Raw genomic sequence first — 21,807 nt, forward strand, 5'->3', positions numbered from 1 at the left:
GGGCGTGGGCGGAATTCCATGCCCCAGGCGGTGTGGATTTCACACCAAATATGGTCACGAAGCGTTTCGCTCTGGCTTGGCCCCAAATATGAGCACAAAGCACTTTGTTCTGGCTTCTCGCCAAATAAGGGTGGTATGCGTCATTTTCCGCCCAATGGGCGACGCGCGGACCAAGGCCGGGGCGGTCCTTTTCAAGAAGACGGAGCCACGACACACCGTCCACCCAATGGGAGCAGGTGACGGGAGAGCGGACCCGGCCCCAAAAACGATGGAATTGATTGATTATTGCGTCCCGTCTGCTCAAGGATCTTCTGTCTGGGTCTGCGGCTGACTGCATCCCGCGCATCTGAGGCGTCTCGTCTGGCACATTCCAACAAGCATTCGACCATCTCATCAAAGGAGACCACCTCGTCTCGCCTCCTCTGGGTTCGGCTGCCCTGGTCCGTTCTTTGGCGCCTGGTGCTCCGGGAAGGTGCGGCCGTCCAACCGTGCGAACCCGCCACGTCCTCTTCCCTCAGCTCGTCTTCCCTCCTGAGCTGAAGGGGCAATAAAGACCTCGAGGTCCATCTCTTTCTGGGGTATTTGTTTGTGCGTGTGTGTGTCTGTGGGCCCTGTCTCTAAGTAGAATTGTTTAAGAAATTGCTTGTACATTTGATTCCATTCTTTATTCGGATAACTCTGCCCTTACGTGCTCCCCTCGTCCCCCGATTATTGGAAATAAATTCCTCTGAATGTCCCAGCTCGTTTCCTGTCATTTCTTTCATTGGCTTAGCACGGTGTGTGTGTTGAGAAATAGCGAGGCAGTAAATTGTTCATTTGGACCGACAGGCCTCGGTAACCATCTGCTCGGGTTGCACACGGTTCGGGCACGGTAACGGCTCGTCCCGCTCGAGGTCTGTCGAGGGTGTGAATTCCCCGGTAGCTTTGCCGCATGGGTACTTAGGTATATTGAAGTTTGGCAATTTACCCTACCCCACGCGGTCGAATTATTGGTGATTCATGGTCCTGTAAGGGACCCGTGCCTTCCGGACTTATCTGAGGGTCACGACCTAAATTCCGGTGTGTTCGGTGGAGCTGACTCTACCGCCCCCTCTAGCGGTCGTGCTCGCCACCAATACCTGGCCCTACAACAATATGACTGAGCTTGAACAGTTTTGTACAGAAGAATGAGCAAATATTGCTCAGTCAAGGTGTGTAAAGTTGGTAGAGACCTATCCTAACAGACTCACAGCTGTAATGGCTGTCAAACGTGCTTCCACCAAGTATTAACTGAAAGGGGGTTGGGGGTGAGGGGGGGGTGTCGACACTTATCCAACCATGATATTGTTCTTTTGTATTTTTCTTAATTTTCCGAAATTTGTTGAATTTTTTTTTCACTAGGAAGTTGTGGGTTACGATGTGTAAATAACGGTTGAAAAAGTCTGTTTTAATGCAATTTAATTCCAGGGTATAAGGCAACAAATGGTGAACATTTTGCAAGGGGGTTTAGACTTTTGATAGGCACTGAATACACACACATACATTTGCAGGTAGTGGACAAACAAATGGAAACGCATAGGTAAATGAGGGACACCAAGTATATTGAATGAAATGGCTTCCACACAGGTGTGGCACCTGCAGTAATTAAGCAAATAACATCCCAGCATGCTTACGGTCATGTATAAAAATGTTGCACAAGCCTGATTACCTATAAAAATGGCTACCATGGCTGCAAGAGGAGACGACAGTGACTTTGAAAGAGGAGTGGTTTTTGGGGTGCATTTGGCAGCAGCTTCAGTTTCAAAGACAGCTCAACTTGCTGATGTTTCACGAGCAATGGTGTCTAAGGTGAAGTCAGCATGGAACCGTGAGGGTAAGACATCATCAACAAAGGGAAACGGTGAGTGGAAGTGCATACTCCAGGATCGTGATATCCGTGCATTAATTTGAATTCAAGGCAAAGCAGGCGAGCAATTGCAGATCAATTAATTGTAAATTTCAACCTGGGGCGTGAGCAATCAGTTTCATCAAAAATGGTCTGCCGAGAACGCCACAGAGAACTCCGTGGTATTCCATAGTCAGGTTGCAGTGCATAAACCGCTCATCACACCTGGCAATGCACGTTTGCGAGTCCAGTGATGTAAAGAGCACAGGCAATGGAGTACCATGCAGTGGAGAAATGCGATGTGGTCATATGAGTCATCCTTCACCATGTTCTCGACAAACAGATGACTGCACGTGTGGCACTAACCTAAAGAACTCTACAACCCTGGGTGCTTGGTTCAAATAGTGAAGGGTTCCGGTGGTTCTGTAATGCCATGGGGGTGCATATTCCTGGCATGGTTTGAGTGCAGTCATTCCCTTGGAAGGAAAGGTCAATGCCAATTGCTACTTAATGGTACCGAGTGATCATCTTCACCCTATGTTGCAGTATTTATTTCCTGCCGGGAGGGGAGTATTCCAGGATGACAATGCCCTCATCAACACAGCACGTGTGATTGCCCAGTGGTTTGATGAGCATGACACTGATGTTATCCATATTGTATTTTTTTTGAAATTCATATCCATATGTCTCAGTTACCAGAACTCACTCGAGCATTTATGGGATATTCTGGAATGACACCTGAGACAGCATTTTCCACGTCCATCAAAGAGGGGTGTGTTGATTGACTTTCTCATGGAAGAATGGTGGTGCATCCCTCCTGCAGAATTCCAGACACTGGTGCACTCTATGCCACAGTGCATACAGGCCGCACTGGCCGTACGTGGTGGCCCAATGCCCTATTAAGGGACTTTACATTAGTGTTTCCATTTTTTTACGTCCGCTACCTGTATATATCATATGTCCGGTAACAATGGTTGTCAGACTGTCCGTAATATTCCAACAATAACCATACCTGTCTTTAAAAGTAGTTTTCTGTTGCTGCGACTGTCGGACCGTACATCATTTTACGCAGTTGACCACATCCATTTCGGTGTAATTGGCCCTTGGGCAATTGTGTCACTACGGCCCTGCCCCCATCAGGCTGATTGACCTGCCCACCCCATTGTTTCCCTTCATATTCCTATGCGTAATTAAGCAGTTATGCCTACTTTTTTTGTGGAATCCTTTCAAGTTGTGAAAAATTTGAGTTGTCATGGACTTTCCCTCTATAAAATGCAGTCGATTTGTGTTTAAACCAAGTCCTTAGCTGAAACCAATTTTGAATTATGCAAACTGAAAAGAATAACATGAAGAATTACAATCGGGCTAGTTTGAGTCGGTCAGTTTTTTTAGCTCAGCAATGCTGTCCAAAAGTTTAATCAGGGTTATTGGATGTGAAATCCTCCACATATGACTGGTAGGTTAATAGGTTTGTATCTTGGTGGATTTTTTTCGAGTATTAGTGTTGTATTAAATTTGTGGAGTGTCTGTGACAACCATACATGCAAACTGTTGCGGGCCGGGGTCCGGTGGCGAGAACGACCTCAAGGTGGGGGAAGTTACGTCGTCTCCCACCAGACTCCCGGAATTGTAGGCCGTCGCTCACGGATAATTCCGTGATGCGGCGAGTCAACCGACCGTAGACACCAATACCTCCACCCCGTAGCGTAGGGTCTTTTTGTCCAGAATCAATTTACCTAATTAACCACGCGGTTTCGACTACCAGGGAACCATGCCCTCGGTATGCCTTGCTCGAACCGGATCACTCTACCAACTTCCAACTACCTTTCCGGTTCGGATGCAGCCGAGCGGACCTGACAAGAACGTACCGGCAAGAATGAACAGATTATCTGGGATAAAGACCCGGCTAAACTTGGATCCGAACCATGCTGGACCAATGAAGGAAAAGACAAAAACGAACTGGGAACATTTCTACAATAATTTATTTACAATCAACTTACAAAAGAAGGACACAGAGCAGACTTATGCGGGAATAAAACAGGCAAGATTTACAATGATCAAATAAAAACACTTATGCAATTATACTTAAAGACGGCGCCACACACTCAGACGCACACTCGGACAAAAATAAACCCAGATGTATGGCAAAGGACCCCCGCAGCCAGAGAGGGAGGTGAGCTGAGGTCGCAGTTCTTTTGGGTACCTGAACGTTGGAGGGAAGGGATGCTCCGTGGTGCGGCACCTGTCAATGGTCGTGCGGCGTGGTCCACGGCCGCACGCGTGGAGACCGTGTCTGCGAGGGAGTCTGGGTCGAGTAGAGCGGAGTCCGAGGCGGGGATCAGGGCTGAACAGGACCCAACGAGAGACCCGGTCAAGGTTGGGTCGAGGTCTTCCCAGCTCTCTCACACTCGAAATGAATGACCCCCAAAGAGCGCAACCACTCCACGACCTTCCTCCTTTCTTTCGCTATGCGCCGACAGACTGTCTCACTCCAACGCTCCGCTCAAGATGCTCCTCACTCCAACGCTCCTCACTCTCAGGGTTGCTTCGAAATTTGTAGATCTTCCTCAGCGGGGAGGGGCCTTGGTGAAGCTGACGTTAGTCCACCCTGATTGGACGGGGCTTCCATGGGTCCGCCCTTTCTGGGTGGGTTTCGGCCATACCGGGAAGCGCGCCCACTCCACGCGTGTCCGGACTCACCAAAAAGGTACCGCACAAAGATTTTGCCTCGGAAGGCGAGAAGAAGGTACTGTGGTTCATAATGGAGGGGATATAAAGATTTATTAATCAAACTAAAAAAACATCGCAACGCACTCTAGTGTCTTCCCACTACACACAAGGTAGGGATCTATCTGCACATATACTTAACAGAATAACTGACTTTGGGACAACTGTATGTTTGTATGCATACGGTTCCTAGAACCGTAATACATACATACATACATACATACATACATACATACATACATACATACATACATACATACATACATAGAATTACTGAATTTTAATGTGCTTGAACTTCATGCATTTGCGATTTAGCCATCAAAACTTGCTGTTTATTTGCCACTAAGAAGTGGACGTTGTTGTGAATAACATCCCGTTGTTCAACTTGCTGGTTCTATCAATGGGTTCTTCCTCCTAGGATGTGAACAACGTGATGCATGGACAGATGTCAAACAAGTTCCCACTCACCGACACGTTTGGAAGGAAGCACACCTACCTGCGTGTTTCCATTACTGAGAAATGCAACCTGCGCTGTATGTGTTCCATACTGTGGTGATTGGAATGATGATTTAATTCATCGGAGTAATGTGGTGTTTGTTTAACTGTGCAGGCACTGCGGGGCCTCCTCCTGTGTTAAAGTTCCTTGTACCCATGACCCGAAGGATACCTTTCGCCAAAGCAGTTTCACCATGGTGCTTGGCACTAAAATTGTGCATTTGAATTGCAAACGCAGATATATTTTGTATTAAATTGTTTACTGAATGTAGGAATACCTTCGTAATCCTCAAAGGATTTTGGAGCTTCTGTTGCAGAGAGTTGAGATGTTTGTTTGCGCGGTTGCTTCGGACTTTGAAAATAACTCTGCCGTTTCGTATTAACTGCTGCATTCCATCGCTGTGCCTTCATTTGCAGGTCGCTACTGCATGCCTACAGAGGGTGTCCAACTCACTCCCAAGGCGTCGTTGCTCACGAGCCATGAGATTGTGACTCTGGCACGACTCTTTGTGAAAGCCGGTGTTACAAAGGTCCGCTTAACAGGAGGGGAACCCCTCATCAGGCCAGATGTAACGTCCATTGTTGGTGAGCTGATCCAAAATCTTATCAATTATTCTGAATCATTTGGAGTAAATTTGAATTAATCGGATAATTTCCATTTATCACCGACAGCTTGTCAGGCAGAAGGGTGCAGAGGTAGCATACTCACCTCTCCGGTGCCTGAATTGCTTTGATTCTCAGCCCAACAAGAATCTGTCGGATTCGGTGTTTTGCTGGCAGAGCACATGCAAAATCAATAAGGGTGTCATCACTCAGGTAGTTGTTTAGCTAGGAGTCCAGTCTACTAGCAGTTGGTGGACGTTGGAGATCCCACCGTGTCTTGCAATGAAGGGTCGGCAAGTTATCGACTACAGTCATTAAAAATTCGTATCCTGGCCTAAAATTGCAACATCAGTGGCAAAGCCACCATCCTGGCAATGATGAAACCAGCAGCCACATGCTGCACACAAATGGATGGATGGATGGACTCGCAGCGAAAATGGTGATGCACATTGAGCGATTTCAACATTCTGTAGTTTATAGTTTGAAGTTAACTTTTAATATTGCGATATTCATGTGATTTGGCAGGATAGCTTAGAGAGGTACAGTATGCGCTACTTACCTATAAGCTGTGTCCCCTGTCCCTGCAGGTATCCAATATATAATCAAGGTCCCGGCATGCTGCCATCTGCTGAGGTCTTTTCCTTCTCTCCAAATTTGTTTTTCATTCATCTCTTCCACTAGTTCGACATTGTTACTGTTTAGTTCCTACACAAACCTCAGCATCATCTGTGTTTTATAAAACGTTCCCACAGTCATCGTTGTGAGCAGAACTCGGAGAGCTTTGCGACGTGTCGGAGTCGGAGTTTAAGTCGGATCGCGATTCTCACTCGCTAATCTTTTGTGTTTTCTACCTCCGACTGCCTGTAAATGCATCTCTCGTGCTGTCACCTTCATTTGTGACAAGTCAGTAAATGCTTATTTCGGTGAAGAATTCTTCCTTGCAGAAAATCTTTGCAAGCTTGAAGGCCTCGGTACTGTTGCCATGACAACGAACGGCATAAACCTGGCACGGATGCTGCCATCACTCAAGCATGCCGGACTTGGTCATCTTAACGTCAGCTTGGACACGCTGGTGCCTCAGAAGTTTGAATTCGTTTCGCGCAGGAAAGGTGTTTGTTTGGTTTATTTGTTTGTTTATCGAGCTTTCTACAGTTCCATCATCATTACGGCTTCATGGTTTGTGTGATGTTTTTTGGAATTTGCTAGGTTGGCATAAAGTGATGGAAGGGATTGAGAAGGCCATCGATTTGGGATACAAACCAGTGAAGGTAAACACAAGTGTCCAGTGCACTTATACTTTATCGTTTTCATTTTTATGGTGATGATGTATCTATCTATAATTCCAGCAGTGTGTGTGTGTGTGTGTGTGTGTGTGTGTGTGTGTGTGTGTGTGTGTGTGTGTGTGTGTGTGTGTGTGTGTGTGTGTGTGTGTGTGTGTGTGTGTGTGTGTGTCTGTGACCGCTGTTTCTCGACAACCACTGGTCCGATCTAATTGAAACTTGCCAGGTATATTGCTGGGGACCTGAGGATGTGCCTTTTCAAGGTTTGATATTAATCGGACAAGTGCTTCCCAAGTTATGGCCATTTATTTACCAAACCAATGAGAAGACACGTTGTTGCGTGGGCGTGGCTGATGGGGAAGGGAAGCTCAGCCGCGTTCGCCATTACAGATTACAACGTACGGACTTCCGGATCCATTACGGGTTACAACGTACGGACTTCCGGATAATGATGACTTCGTGCATTCTAATAATTTCTCAATTTCTTATGCGCATTTATAGATAAACACAATGCCCCAAGTTATAATCGTTTTCATATTAGACGGTGTATAAATTTCGGTAACATCAGAGTGCTGGTATGCTCCGAACCAGGAAGTAAATTTTTTTCTCTCTTCTCTTTTTGTTTTTCCTTACCACGACATTGCGAAAAGGTGAAATACGTTGGCGCTAATTGAACAATTGGGTATTAAAACTAAATTGCGAATAATCGTAACTGCGAATAATATTCGAACTTCCGGGCCACGCACGTACGGGCACTCGAGAGCGAAGAAACGGCCTACGTGGTTGTTGTTTGTTGCTTGCCGTTTGAATATTTTTTCATTTTTTTATTTCTTTTTTATTTTATTTTTTTACGGGCACGTACTAGTGAGATAAAGGTAAGTTCATACAGACGTCGAAGAATTGGAAGAAGCACACGTACCTGAGTGTTTCTCTGACTTTGGAATTTGAATCGTTTGCACTTTTTAATGTAACTTATTGGGAATAAAAGTCATTCTAGGGTAAAGCGCTCTGTCCAAGGGGTGCAAGTCCTCTGAGTGCTGCTTACTGTAGGTTGAATCCCTCATTTCCAATGTTCGGGGGAAGGAGATGTAGGCATGAGTAAGTGTGCATCTCTGTAGGTTCGTTTTGGTGGAGGAATTCTCTTTTTCATTTCCAAAGTCAAAGGTTTCAGGATTAGTCAATAAGATAACCACTTACACAGATGCCAACCCTCCCGATTTCATCGGGAGGCTTCCGAAAATTCACCCAAACTCCCGCCCTTACGATCACTATCCTTATCCTCCCGAAATTTTGATATTTTTGCACTGTTCACTAATCAGAATGTACTAGTATGAGAATTGAATGAAAAGCATCGTCTGCTACGTATAGCATGTGGTAACTCCATAACGTTCGCTGCTACCAAATTGTACGTAAAAAATTGCAAATTCAAATGAGGAGCAGCGAAACATTGGGTCTGGATCTCGCTTATGCGATCATGCACTGAGATTTAGTGCATGCGGTATGTGTGCAATACAGTGCATGCGGTATGTATGCACAGTGTATATGCATGCGATACGCTCACTGCATGCAGCTGGGCCCCATACCAGCCCGGCGGTCGCGACCACCGTGCGGTGTTTAACAGCCGCTAGAGTTCTACGAGTCGCGCTGCAGCTGTGGAACATCGACTTCGAAGTTACCGATGCTTCAAGCCCTCGATGTTGATTACGAAATGGCAGAAAAGAAGCTTACGAAGACCAAGAAATGGTCTCAGAAGTACAAGATCGAATACAGTCTCCAATACCCGTGTATTCGAAAGTCTGAAAGAGGAATTCATCATGCGTATTGTACAGTATGCAGCGTTGATATTTCAGTTGAGCACGGAGGTCGCGATGATATTCGGAAGCACGTTGGAAGCAAACGGCACACAGACATTGCAAAGGAGAGATCTTCGAGCACGAGTACCGGTACACTTCTGAATTATTTCACCAAACAAGGGACAAGCGAGGAAGAGGATGTTACCCTAGCGGAACTTCTCTTTAGTGGATTTATTGTGGAACATAACTTGCCCATATCAGTCTCAGATCATGCTGGACCTCTATTTCAAAAGATGTTTCCAGATTCAAAAGTTGCTTCAAAGTATGGATGTGCAAGAACAAAAACTTCAGCAATAATTGGTGAGTTGTCAAATGTTACTGCTTCATCTATTGCCGATATTGCTAGACTAGCTCCATTTAGCCTAGCTACAGACGGTAGCAATGACAGTGGTGAGGCCCAGCTATATCCTGTCCTGATTTCGTACTATGACAACAGTGCTGGGATTGTGAAGCAAGGTTTGCTAAGTTTGCCTGCGTGCAAACAAGATTCCACTGGAGAAAACATTTTCAAACTGCTTGATCATGAGTTCAGTGACAGGAAAATTCCCTGGGGAAATTGTGTTTCCTTTTGTGCTGATAATGCCTCTGTCATGGTGGGCAAGCACAAAGGAGTCGCTGCTTATATCCACAAACAAAATCCAGAGTGCTACATCATGGGATGCCCTTGCCATATGATGCACAATACGGCCAAGAAGGCGGCTCAGGCCTTACCCATTGAATTAGATGACTTTCTCATTGATATTTACTACTACTTGGACAAAAGTAGTAAACGCGTCAAAGGAGTGAAAGCACTGCAAGAACTCTGTGATGCCCCGACACACAAGATTCTGAAGCATGTCGCAACAAGGTGGCTGTCCCTTGGTCAGTGCCTAGACAGGCTGATTGAACAGTGGGAGCCACTTCGCCTCTTCTTCAAAGAAGAAGTACGAAGAAAAATGCAACCAACTGTAGCCAAGACTCTAACAACGAGCAAGAAGGACGGCACTGTATCTACTGCCAGTACTGGCACTGCAGGATCAAGCACTAGTGGAGCAGCATTCACCACTACCACTGCAGTATCTGCTGCAGAAAGAAGACAGCAGGGACAGCACCAAAACCAATGCTGAGAGCAGGTAGCATCACCGGCCCTTCATCACGGTCATCTACAAAGCAGATCCCTTCAGAGTCGAGAAAGACTGTGATAGTCCCATCTACAGGCAAAAAAGGACCCAAGTTAAGTTCTGCTTTTGCCAAATCACTTGATAGAAGCTCAGCAAAACCTTCGAATCAGAGGTCTTCTTCCTTGGCTGCACCTACCTCAAGCTCTCTCCTCAAACGTAAAATTGGATCTGGTACTATGAGTCTGACCTCTTCTGCTGGCAGTAAACGCAAGTGTGATCGCCCTGCGGCTAAGTGTACTACGAGTTCTACAACTAAAACCGCATCTTCCTCAAACACTGTGCAGGAATCTAGAGAAAAACGTGTCAACAGGATGTTCTTGTCTCCACAAACAAAACTCTATTGTTTCTTCCTTCGATATGCTAACAAGCTTTTTGAGAAGGGGAATCTTCTGCTCCAAAGAGACGAACCCTGTATTCATCTCCTGCACGGAGAATTGAATGGTCTTCTGAAAGATATCTTCGTACGGTTTTTGAAACCATCGGTGTCATCGGTTGCTCTGGTAAATGTACCCTTCTCTGACAGAAATCATCAGAAGAATGATGAGGACCTCATGATTGGGAACGATGCCAAACTGTATATAAGGGAACAAAGGAGTCTCAAGAAATCCACCTTCACTCTGAGTGAGTCAGACATCCAAGGTTTCTTCAGTGCAGTTCGCTCATATTATGTGAAAGCCTGCAATTACATCTTCAAAACCTGGCTGCTAGATGATGAATTAGCCAAGCATGCTCAGGTGCTGGATGTTAAGCTACACCAAGAAGTGGGGTTTGACTGTGTGGAGTTTTTCATCAAGAAATTCCCCTGTCTGTTCAGTGGCGGTGATAGTGACATAGACAGTCTTGAGAGTGAATTCGCTCACTACCAGGCAGACGCCTCCATAGCTACAATTGCTACTGAGACAGTGAGATTGGATGAGCAGTGGCATCGGATTTCACAGCTCACAGATCCCTGCACTGGTGCCAAGAAGTATCCTAATTTGAGCAAAGTGATGAAGGGAATCTTGGTCATTCCTCATTCGAACGCATCATGTGAGCGGGCACTCAGTCTTGTACGGAAGAATCATACTGAATTTCGTCCCAATTTGAGTGTCAAAACCCTGGAAGCTCTCTTAATTGAAAAACTAGCTCATAGCACCCCTTGCTACCAGAGAGAATACAGCAAAGACATAATCAGAAGGGCTAAAAGAGCCACACAGCTGTCACTCAGCAAAGCTGCCATGGAAAAAGCAAGCATCAGTAGTACCAGCCAGTAAGGTAAGAAAAATATTGCTTCTTTTGTGCTTTTTGTTAATCTTTGATTGTCCCCTAACTTACTAATATTAACATACATGTAACATTAAAAAGTGCACAATTTTCCCCTTTTGTTGTTCAAAAAGTGGGAATTCTTAACATGTTAAATGCTCCAAAATAAATAGGGCTCAGAGGGCACTAGAGAGCGTCTAGAACCCCAGAGCTTAAAGGGCCCTAAGGCGGGCCCTGGACCCTGCCGCAAGGGTCGAGCGCTCCGCGCTCGAGATGTGCGCTTCGCGCACATTATTTGGTGTCGGTTGCAAATCCTCCCTAATTCTGATTTCCAAAAGTTGGCATCTCTGCACTTATCTTCAAAGCATGATAACACAGCTGATGAGGAAAACGACCGAAGGTCTCACCTTCTGCATATTGCCTTTCACTTGATGCCCCTTGCCCCATCCCTTTCGGAGGATACTTAGTGCCGAGCACAAGATGCCAGGTGTTAAATGTCTTCTTCATCAGGTAATGTGTGGTTGTGGGAGTGGTAGAGTACATGATGCCCCTTGCAGTCCCTGATTGAAGACTGGTCAGTGACCATAATGTCAGTCCTGAGCCTAATTGGGCAACTTGGCTCATTTGTATTGTTTTTACTTTCGAATATGGATGTTTCCAAATTGAACCAGTTTTTATTCTTTATTGTTTTACGAGGCTGCCTCCATTAATTAACATTGGCACTCATTGCATGAGGAACTCATATGGGTGAATTTTTCTGAAGTTGCAAATGTGCTTTTGTTGTTAAATGGGCGATGAACTCTGTGTTGCAGGTGAACTGCGTCGTTATGCGTGGCTTCAACGAAGATGAGATTCTCAACTTTGTATCCATGACTTCGGAAAGGCCTTTGGATGTTCGTTTCATCGAGTACATGCCGTTCGACGGTCCGTATCAATTTCAGTGTTATCGGTTGTGTTTTCTTGTTATTATTAGCCCCCATTGGACTAAGTCCAAAACGGAAGCTTATGGGTTTGTTCTCGATTTTTCGCGTGCGTGCGTCCGCAACCATATCTCGGACATGTATGGACCAATTTTATTCGTACTTGGCACAAAGACATCACATGATGGTATACATATGCTCCATCATTTTGTTTCACGATGTGATCGAAGATGGCTGACTGGCAGCCGTTTTAGTTGAAAAAAACAAAAACATGTATCAAACACGTCCTCATACATTTATTGGACATGCATTGACCGATGTTCAAACGTGACACACAGATAATGAATGATGGCTTACATATGTGTGTCATTTTTTCTTCGACATCAGATCCAAGATGGTGGAACAATGGCCATTTTAGTTGCAAGCAAGTAAAAAAGACATAAAATGTCATAGTTACCATGGTTTTAGAAGTTTTGCTTTGTGGAGCTGAAGGGCTAACCCACATTTATGTGCAACTAAAATGGCCGCAAGTCTATCAGTCGGATATCTGTGATAACATCACAAAATAAAGTGAGGGAGATGTGTATGCCATCATGTACTGGGCTTTTGCCAAGCTTGAACAAAATATGACCATGTATGAGATATCTGAGATATCTGAGAAATGGTTGCGGGGGACACATTGAAGTAACAAAATGGCCACCAGATGGCCATCTTTGATCTAATCTGCAAAAAAAAAATGACGTGCATATGTAAGCCATCTTTCATTATCTGTTTGCCAAGTTTAAACAACATGGGTAAATGCTTGTCCGAGAAATGGTTGAGGACTTGTTCAACATCAGGTTTCTTACAACTAAAATGGCCGCCAGTCTACCATTTGGCCATCATTGATCAGATTGCAACATATGGTTTGGGACATTTGTAAGCCATTGTGGACTGTGCTTGTGCCAAGATTGAACAAAATCTGACCGTGCATGTCGGATAAATGGTTGGGGACACGTTCAAGTAACAAAATGGCTGCCAGTTAGCATTTTTGATATGATCTTGGGGGAAAAAAAAGACGTGTACATGTAAACCATCATTCATTATCTGTGTGCCAAGTTTGAGCAACATCAGTAAATGCATACGTTCGAGAAATGGTTGAGGACGTGTTCAACATCGTGTTTTTTTTGCCACTGAAATGGCCACCAGTCTACCAGTTGGCGATCTTTGAACAAATCGCAAAATATATTCAAGTGCAAGTGTATACCATTGTGTACTGTGCGTGTGCCAAGTTTGAACAAAATCGGACCATGCATGTTGGAGAAATGGTTGGGGAATTGGCAGCAGTAATCAGTAACAAATTGGCTGCCATTCGGCCATATTGGATCTCATCTCGGAAAAAAAAAAACATTACATGCTTATGTAAGCCATCATTTTCTATCAGGTTGCAAAGTTTGAATAACATCGGTAAATGCATGTCTGAGAATGATTGAGGACGTGTTCAACATCGGATTTTATACAACTTAAATGGTCGCCAGTCGGCCATCTTGGCTCTGATCTCGAAAAGTAATGACGTGCTTATGTAAGCCATCATTCATTATCTGTATGCCACGTTTGAACAACATCGGTAAATGCATCTCCAAGAAATGATTGAAGATGTGTTCGACACCAGGTTGTTTGTTTTGTTTTTTTACAACTAAAATATCCGCCAGTCGGCCATCTTGGATCTGGAGTCGGAAAAAAATGTCATGCATATGTACACCATCATTTGTTGTTTTTGAGTCAAGTACGAATAAAATCGGTCCACACATGTCCGAGATATGGTTGTGGATGCGTGCAAACACACACACACACACACACACACACACACACACACACACACACACGAAAATCGAGAGCAAGTACAGGAGCTTAACATCTGATGTTGAACACATCCTCAACCATTCCTCGGACATGCATTTACCGATGTTCATCAAACTTGGCACACAGTTATAATGAAAGATGGCTCACATATAATACATGTAATTTTTTTTTTTGATCAGATCCAACATGGCCGACTGGTGGCCATTTTCGTTGTAAAAAAAAAAACGGATGTTGAACACGTCCTCAACCATTTCTCGGACATGCATTTACCCATGTTGTTCAAACTTTGCAACCAGATAATGAATGATGGCTTACATGTGCACATCATTTTTTTTTTTGAGATCAGATCCAATATGGCCAACTATCGGCCGTTTTTGTTGTTAAAAAAAACCCGCCGATGTTGAACTCTCCCTCAACCATTGCTCGGACATGTATTTGACGATATTGTTCAAACTTAGCACACAGATAATGAATCGTTGCTTATCCAAATGCAGGTCATTTCTTTTTGAGATCAGATCCAAGATGCCCGACTGGCGGCCATTTTGGTATGTGAATGTGTCCCCAACAATTTCTCAGACATGCATGGTCTGATCTTGCTCAAACTTGGCAAAACCACAGCACATGATGGTTTATACATGCCTCTGGGATACTGGCTGCCATTTTAGTTGTAAAAAACAACAACCTGGTATCGAACACATCCTCAACTATTACTCGGACATGTATTTACTCATCTTGTTCAAACTTGGTACACAGATAACGAATGGTGGCTTACATACGTCCGTCACTTTTTTTTTGAGATCAGATCCAAGGTGGCCGACTGGCGGCCATTTTGTTACTTTAATGTGTCCCCAACCATTTCTCGGACATGTATGGTCCAAATTTGTTCAAACTTGGCACAAACACAGTACATGTTGGCATACTCTTGCACCTAACTTTATTTTGTGATCTGATTAAAGATGGTAACCTGGCCACCGAATGGTAACCTGGTGGCCATTTTAGTTGTAAGTACATACAGGTTAGCCCTTTAACTCCATACAGCATAATTACTAACACAACAGGAACGATGACATTTTATGTCTTTTTTTCCTTGTTTATTTTTATTACCCTCGACGTTGGGTCCATTTGTTTGTTTGTTTGTTTGTTTGTTTGTTTGTCCGCACAGAACTTTCTTGTTTTTCTCTGCAACCGCTTGTCGGATTGAGACGAAATTTTCACCATTGGTGCGGCTACTCATGTAGAATGTTTGATGATAATTACGACGTCATAGGTCATGTGGTGTGGCAGCCATTTTTTTTTTTGTATACCTTGTCGAGGCTCGTATGAGAGCTAACACACAAACATTGGGTAGCCATATTGGGACATAGGTAGCCATATTGGGAAAACGGAAAAACTTTGGACCTCTATCTGAAACTGCACCAAGGAAAAAATTTAAACTTGGCATGTTGCAAGTACTCCTCATGGGGAATGAGTGATTTTTTTTTGACGTCACAGGTGCCCTCATTATGATGTCATAAATACATATGTAGAACGCCACATCTGATCAGTATGAAAATTTTTGAGGGTAATCTAGAGATAAAATGGTCCACCAAAAAAAAAATTAATGACGTCGTCGGTCACGTGATTCGGCAGCCATATTGCTTAAAAAAATATGACCTTCAAAAATCTTCTTCTCTGAAGTGGCTGAAAAGATCGAGGCAAAACTTTACACGTATGACCGCCTCTCTTTGAGGAATATAAGGTTCACACAGATGATGTCATTGGTCACATGGTTTGGCAGCCATATTGGATTTACCCTATAAATTGTAAAAAAAAATCTTCTCCAGAACGGTTGGACAAATCAAGGGGAAACTTCACACAAGTGTTCCCCAAGCCATGGGTGTACAAGTGGCACATAGCAAGTACTCCTCATGGGGAATGAATGTGGTATTTTTATGACGTCATAATTGCATAGGTAGAACGCTGCACCCGATCAGTATAAAAAAATTTGAGGGTCATCTATGGATACAATGCTCCTCCCAAATTTTTTTATGACATCATTACATTTTTTTTCGGCAGCCATATTGTTTGTTTTTTTTAATCTTCAAAAACATCTGAAATGGCTGAAAAGATTGAGGTGAAACTTTACACATATGATGGCCTATCTATGAGGAACAAAAGGGTCACACATATAATGACATTGGTCACATGGTTTTGCAGCCATATTGGATTTACCCTTAAACCTTTAAAAACACTTCACTCAAAAGAAATCCTGGTGAGGGTTTGCAATCTCTGATTGCTCTTTTTCTTGTTTTCAATTGCCATGTCCAATTGTGCGCCATTTTCATTTTTTTTCAAATATATTGAAGTGACATAATAGTCCTCCTTGGCTATTGGGCACATCCTTGGCTATTGGGCACAATCCTGGACGGGTCGCCACTCCGACACAGGATACCAACATGCTGGCACTCATTTTGCCGACCTCAGAAGGATGACAGGTCGAGTTAACCCCACCTGGTATTAATTCAACAGCTGAGCGGGATTTGAACTCAGGACCCTAGGATCCAAAGCCCTCCACCCTAACCATTAAGCCAACACCTGGCTTATTTGCAATATGAAAGGCCATTGGCCATCATATACAAACTTCCATCTTTAGGTTTGATGGCATCAAGAGTGTTGTGTTCATAAGAGTCGTTTTGCAAACCTTCTCCGTGAGGGAAAGCCAAGTCCATTACATGCAAAGCTATTATGCGACTTGGTATATGCTCAGGAAGTTGGCTTGTACTTGTCCTTCCACTATTGTAAATAACATTGTTGATCATCAGATAACTGTGAAAACGTTGGTATCCTGTTTGTTTTCAGGCAATCGTTGGGATTTCAAAAAGATGGTGAGCTACCAGGAAATGCTGGATTCCATAAAGCGAAAGTGGCCAAATCTCACTCGGTTACCGGATGAAGAAAAAGGGACTTCAAAGGTGTGACTTTTGAACAGATTTTTTTTTTTAGCAAAAGGAAAAACAATGCGACAACTTATTTTACTTCAACCTTTCCTTTTCCGAATCTTATGCAATCCTTATTAAAAATGAATAAATAAATAAATTCACTTTCGATTACTCACCTCCCTTAACCGCGTGCTTCTCCTATAACCTCGTGATCTGTTTCCACCCTCTCCGTTTACCGATCCAAATTCACCATTCACCTCACGATGTTTTCTTCAACCTTTACTTTACCTAATCTGATGAAAACTCTCTCAAAAAAAAAAAAATAATAATAATAATAATAATAATAATAATAAAAACGATCTCTTATAATGCTTCATCTTCCTTTTTCCCACATATGGTTCTCTTTGCTGTATCATCATTCACCAGTCTTTTTCTACTTCCACAGACTGCTTTCAATTCGACCTTTCCTCCATACCTTGTCCAAAAAGTCCAACTGTTACAACGTTTCTTCTCTCCATTCTCTTAATTCGTCTACATTGCATCCCCATAGAAATGTCTTAAATCACATTTCTGAACTGAAATGTTTAAAACTCCAGTTTGCTCTGCTTGTTCACTTTCCATCAACCATTCTGTTTTTTCCAACTTCAGTGCCAACTCACCCCTCTCACCCCTCCCTCTCAAAGCAGCTGTCACACTCTTCTCCCTCCAAGCTTCCCTCTCACCTCTCTCAAAAACTCCCCCCTCACCTTTCTCCTTCAACTCTCCCCACTCACGCTTCTCCTTCCATTCATCCCCTCACTCACCCTTCTCAAAGTTGCCCCCCCTCACATCCACAAAGCTGCCTCCTTCCCCTGCACTCTCACCTCCATCTCATCACTCCACCTCCTCAAATGCTCAACTGCCTTCTGCTCCCTCTCTTATTATTCCCCACTGAACGTCAATCCATCACCACTGAGCCTTTCTCCTCCTCATCCGGCCCCCTCTCCGAGCTATTCTGCAATCCCCCACACTCTTTCAACAACTCTCCTTACCCCCCCTCCTCCCTATTCCTACCGTCCCCCTCCCCTCCCACCCCCTGCACCCAAAGCCTCCTCCCCTCCCTCTTCATTAACAGTGTGGACCTCAAATATCCGGGGCCTTCGCTCAAACCTTACAGATCTTTCCATACAGTTTGCCACTGACAAACCAGACATAATCTGCCGAACAGAAACTTTCCTCCCTCAAGACGTCTCTGACTCCCAAATATCTCTCGCTGGTTACTCCCTCCTCCGGTATGACAGACCTGAGCCTCGTCCTGGTGGAGGAGTTGCTCTCTTCATCAAAGACTCTATTCCTCACTCACCATGCACTGCCCTCACTCCCCCACTCCCCCAGGAATATATCTGGCTACGGCTTCCCCTCCACTCCCACCTCATGTTTATATGTGTACTGTACCGTCCATCGAACAGTAATGACTCAATCTACACCTCACTATCCGAAAACATGGACCAACTTCTATCTTCTCATCCAAACTCTCTCTTCCTCATATGTGGTGACTTCAATTGTCGTCATGCCAGTTGGCTCGGTGTGGGTACCTCTCTCACCTATCATGGCACTTCAGCAAAAACTTCTGCGACTCTTTGGGACTGACTCATTTGGTCAACTTCCTGACCTGGATCTCAACCAATGCTGCTCTATCTCTTCTGGATCTAATTTTGACAAATTCCCCTGAAAATATCTGTTCTTTCTCCGCTCCAATCGGTTCTTCTGACCACATGCTTGACAAAGTGGACATCTCTCTGGCTGTTATCAGAGAACCTCCTCACCGCCGTCGAGTCTGGCATTTCACTCAGGCCGACTGGCAGGGTCTCCGAGCAGCTATCAAACTTACAGACTGGTCTCCTATCGCTACTTTCTCAAACATCAACTCATCCTGGGAATTCTTTCAAAGAAACTTGCTCTCCCTCATACACAGATGTATCCTTTCTCGTCGTCAGTTGTCCTACCCTTCCTCCCGCCCTTGGTTTACTGAAGCTTGTGGTGAGGCAGTTGTCCTGAAAAAACTTCCCTTTGCCTCATGGAAAGCAAACCAAACTGAGGGTACTCTCAATTCCTTCCATAAAGCTCAGAACAAGTGTGTATCTACCCACAGGAGAGCCAGAAAACAACATCTTTCCAATCTCGAGACTAAACTCTCAAACCTCTCTCCCTCCTCCAAATGCTGATGTCGAATCAAATCTGTTTCTGGTGTACGAGGTGTGTTCAAAAAGTATCCAACCTTAATTTTTCGTGCGTAAACAAATGAAGCTAGGGAGGCGTGGTTTGGTGCACGTATGTAGGCGATCCTAATCCGTATGAGTGAATATTTTCCCGCCTGCAGAAGCTGTCAGTCGCCGACAGACCGCCGATGAGTGAGGAAGTGTAAGTGAGCGCCGTAGGATTTTCGTTTTTTGACAAAATGACAGAAAAACTTGAACAACGCCACTGCATCAAATTTTGTGTAAAGCTTGGCGATTCCCAAGTGGAAACGATCCACAAAATACAACAGGCCTTCGGGAACGAAGCAATGGGCACCACACGGATAAAAGAATGGTACAACCGTTTCAAAGATGGTCGCACATCAGTGGAAAGTGAAGCACGTTCTGGTAGGCCCTCAACATCCCGAAATGAGATAGTCATTGACCAAGTGAGGACCCTGCTGATGCAGGATCGTCGAATCACGATCAGAGAACTTGCAGACGAGGCGGGCGTCAGCATTGGATCCGTTCATTCCATTGTGACTGAGGATTTGGGCTGAAGGAGAATCTCAGCGAAGTTCGTGCCAAAGCTGCTAACGATCGAGCAGAAGCAACTCCGTTTGGAGATCGCACAGGACATGCTGGAGACTGTGAACAGCGATCCCAACTTCTTCAACACAGTGATCACTGGCGATGAGAACACAGTGATCCGTTATTTTGTCAAAAACGAAAATCCGACGGCGCTCACTTACACTTCCTCACTCATCGGCGGTCTGTCGGCAACTGACAGCTTCTATTCTGCAGGCGGGAAAATATTCACTCATACGGATTAGGATCGCCTACATACGTGCATCAAACCACGCCTCCCTAGCTTCATTTGTTTACGCACAAAAAATTAAGGTTGGATACTTTTTGAACACACCTCGTATGTTCCCCCTCCATCCCCTCCCTTACCTCAAATGGCCACACTGCTGATACCGCACGTGAAAAGGGTGAATGCCTAAACTCGGTGTTTGCATCGAAATCTTGTGTCAGAAACCCATCGCCTTCTGTACCCACCTTACCCAGTCGCACCCAACTGTCCCTGGACTCTGTGTCCTTTTCTCCTGACAAGGTGGAGAGTTTGCTGTCAAACCTCGACTCAGATTCTGCCACCGGTCCAGACGGCATCAGCCCATGTGGCCTGAAAACCTGCTCCTCTGCTCTTGCTTACTGTCTCTCTGTTCTAGTCACCCTCTCATTTGCTCAAGGTCATCTGCCATCTGCCATCTGCTTGGAAATCAGCAAACATTACCACCCTGCATAAAAAAGGTGCAAAAACAGATCCCTGCAACTACAGACCAATCAGCCTTCTCCCAATCATCAGCAAGGTTATGGAATCCATCATCGCTTCAGAAATTAAATTCTTCCTCTTCTCCAATGGCTTGATTTCCGATCATCAATTTGGTTTCAGACCAGGTCACTCTACCGTGGATATGCTGCTTCTGCTCTCCCAACAATGGATGGAGGTCCTCAATGCCAGACATGAAATCAGAGCCATATACTTTGTCACGTGCTTTTGTCACAGTTTGGCACCCTGCCCTGCTCAATAAACTCTCTTCTTATGGTATCCAAGGCCGTCTCCACTCATGGCTCACAGACTTCCTCTCCTGTCGCAGTCAACGTGTGGCCCTAAATGGAGTTCTCTCATCCCCTCTTCCTGTCCAGGATGGAGTTCCTCAAAGCAGCGTTCTGGGCCCTGTTCTTTTTCTGGTTTTCATCAATGATCTCTCTGACTCTCTGGAAAATCCTCTTTATCTCTTTGCTGATGACTCCACCCTCTGCTGTACCATCTGTCATCCCTCAGACTGGCAAGCAGCAGCTTCTTCGCTCTCTGCAGATCTGGATAAAATCACAAACTGGTCCAACACGTGGAACATGTCTTTCAATCCGGACAAATCTCACACTCCCACTTTGTCTCTCCAAACGGACTGTTTGGATCCCCCCTCTCCATCCCCAATTACTTTGTCAACAATCTGTTGGAAGAAGTCCTTTCATTCAAGTTTCTGGGTCTCTATCTGCCATGATCTTTTCTGGGAAAGCCACATTTCCAACCTGGCCTCCAGAGCCAGTCGCCTACTGGGAATCCTCCGTCATGCAAAGTCCTTCCTTGGCCCACCTGAGCTCCTGACCACATACCAAGCTTTCGTCCGCAACCTGATGGAGTACTGCTCTCCCCTCTGGGCTGGTGCTCCTGCCTCTCACATTTCTCGGCTTCACGCTGTGGAAACCAAGGCATTTAGGATAATTGGCATCTTCCGCAGTGAGGCTGAGTCTTTGGGTCTCTCACTCTCTCACCACAGGTCGGTGGTCTTTCTATCTTCTAGCATCTCCTCTCCGTTCTCGCCCCCCCCCCCCACCATATTTCTGTAGGGTGCTTAAGGTCCGCCAGCAACCCCCTTCTGGTAAAACTACAAAAATCACGAATCACCTTCACTCTTTTATTCCTCTTTTTTCCCGCCTTTGGAATAAACTCCCACACTCTGTTCAATCCCACTCTTCCCTCCAGGCCTTCAAAACAGTTGTTCACCACCACCTGTTATCTTCCCCCATCCAAAACCTCGATCTTTTCTTCCCCCGTTAATCCACCCCAAACCCACACAATTTTTTTTTGGGGGGGGGGATTTGGGACCACAATGCATTCTGTT

At 44.9% G+C, this 21,807-nt stretch overlaps 1 protein-coding gene across 3 annotated transcripts in view; it reads left to right on the forward strand.

Annotated features, from left to right (window-relative positions):
* MOCS1 (molybdenum cofactor synthesis 1) overlaps positions 1-21,807 on the forward strand; it is a 41,330-nt gene that overhangs the window by 16,097 nt on the left and 3,426 nt on the right. For 2 of the 3 annotated variants that reach the window (XM_085887531.1, XM_085887533.1), the window contains exons 2-7: positions 5,010-5,124; positions 5,504-5,671; positions 6,634-6,798; positions 6,896-6,957; positions 12,037-12,148; positions 16,825-16,937. In XM_085887531.1, the coding sequence (XP_085743657.1) occupies positions 5,010-5,124; positions 5,504-5,671; positions 6,634-6,798; positions 6,896-6,957; positions 12,037-12,148; positions 16,825-16,937 (735 nt within the window). Of the gene's footprint in view, positions 1-5,009; positions 5,125-5,503; positions 5,672-6,618; positions 6,799-6,895; positions 6,958-12,036; positions 12,149-16,824; positions 16,938-21,807 lie in introns of all 3 variants that reach the window. The other variant, XM_085887530.1, reaches the window with a different exon arrangement.

The sequence above is a fragment of the Eptatretus burgeri genome, chromosome 7, assembly GCF_056783735.1.
Source record: "Eptatretus burgeri isolate ZD-2024b chromosome 7, Ebu_testis_v1, whole genome shotgun sequence".
Lineage (NCBI taxonomy): Eukaryota > Metazoa > Chordata > Myxini > Myxiniformes > Myxinidae > Eptatretus > Eptatretus burgeri.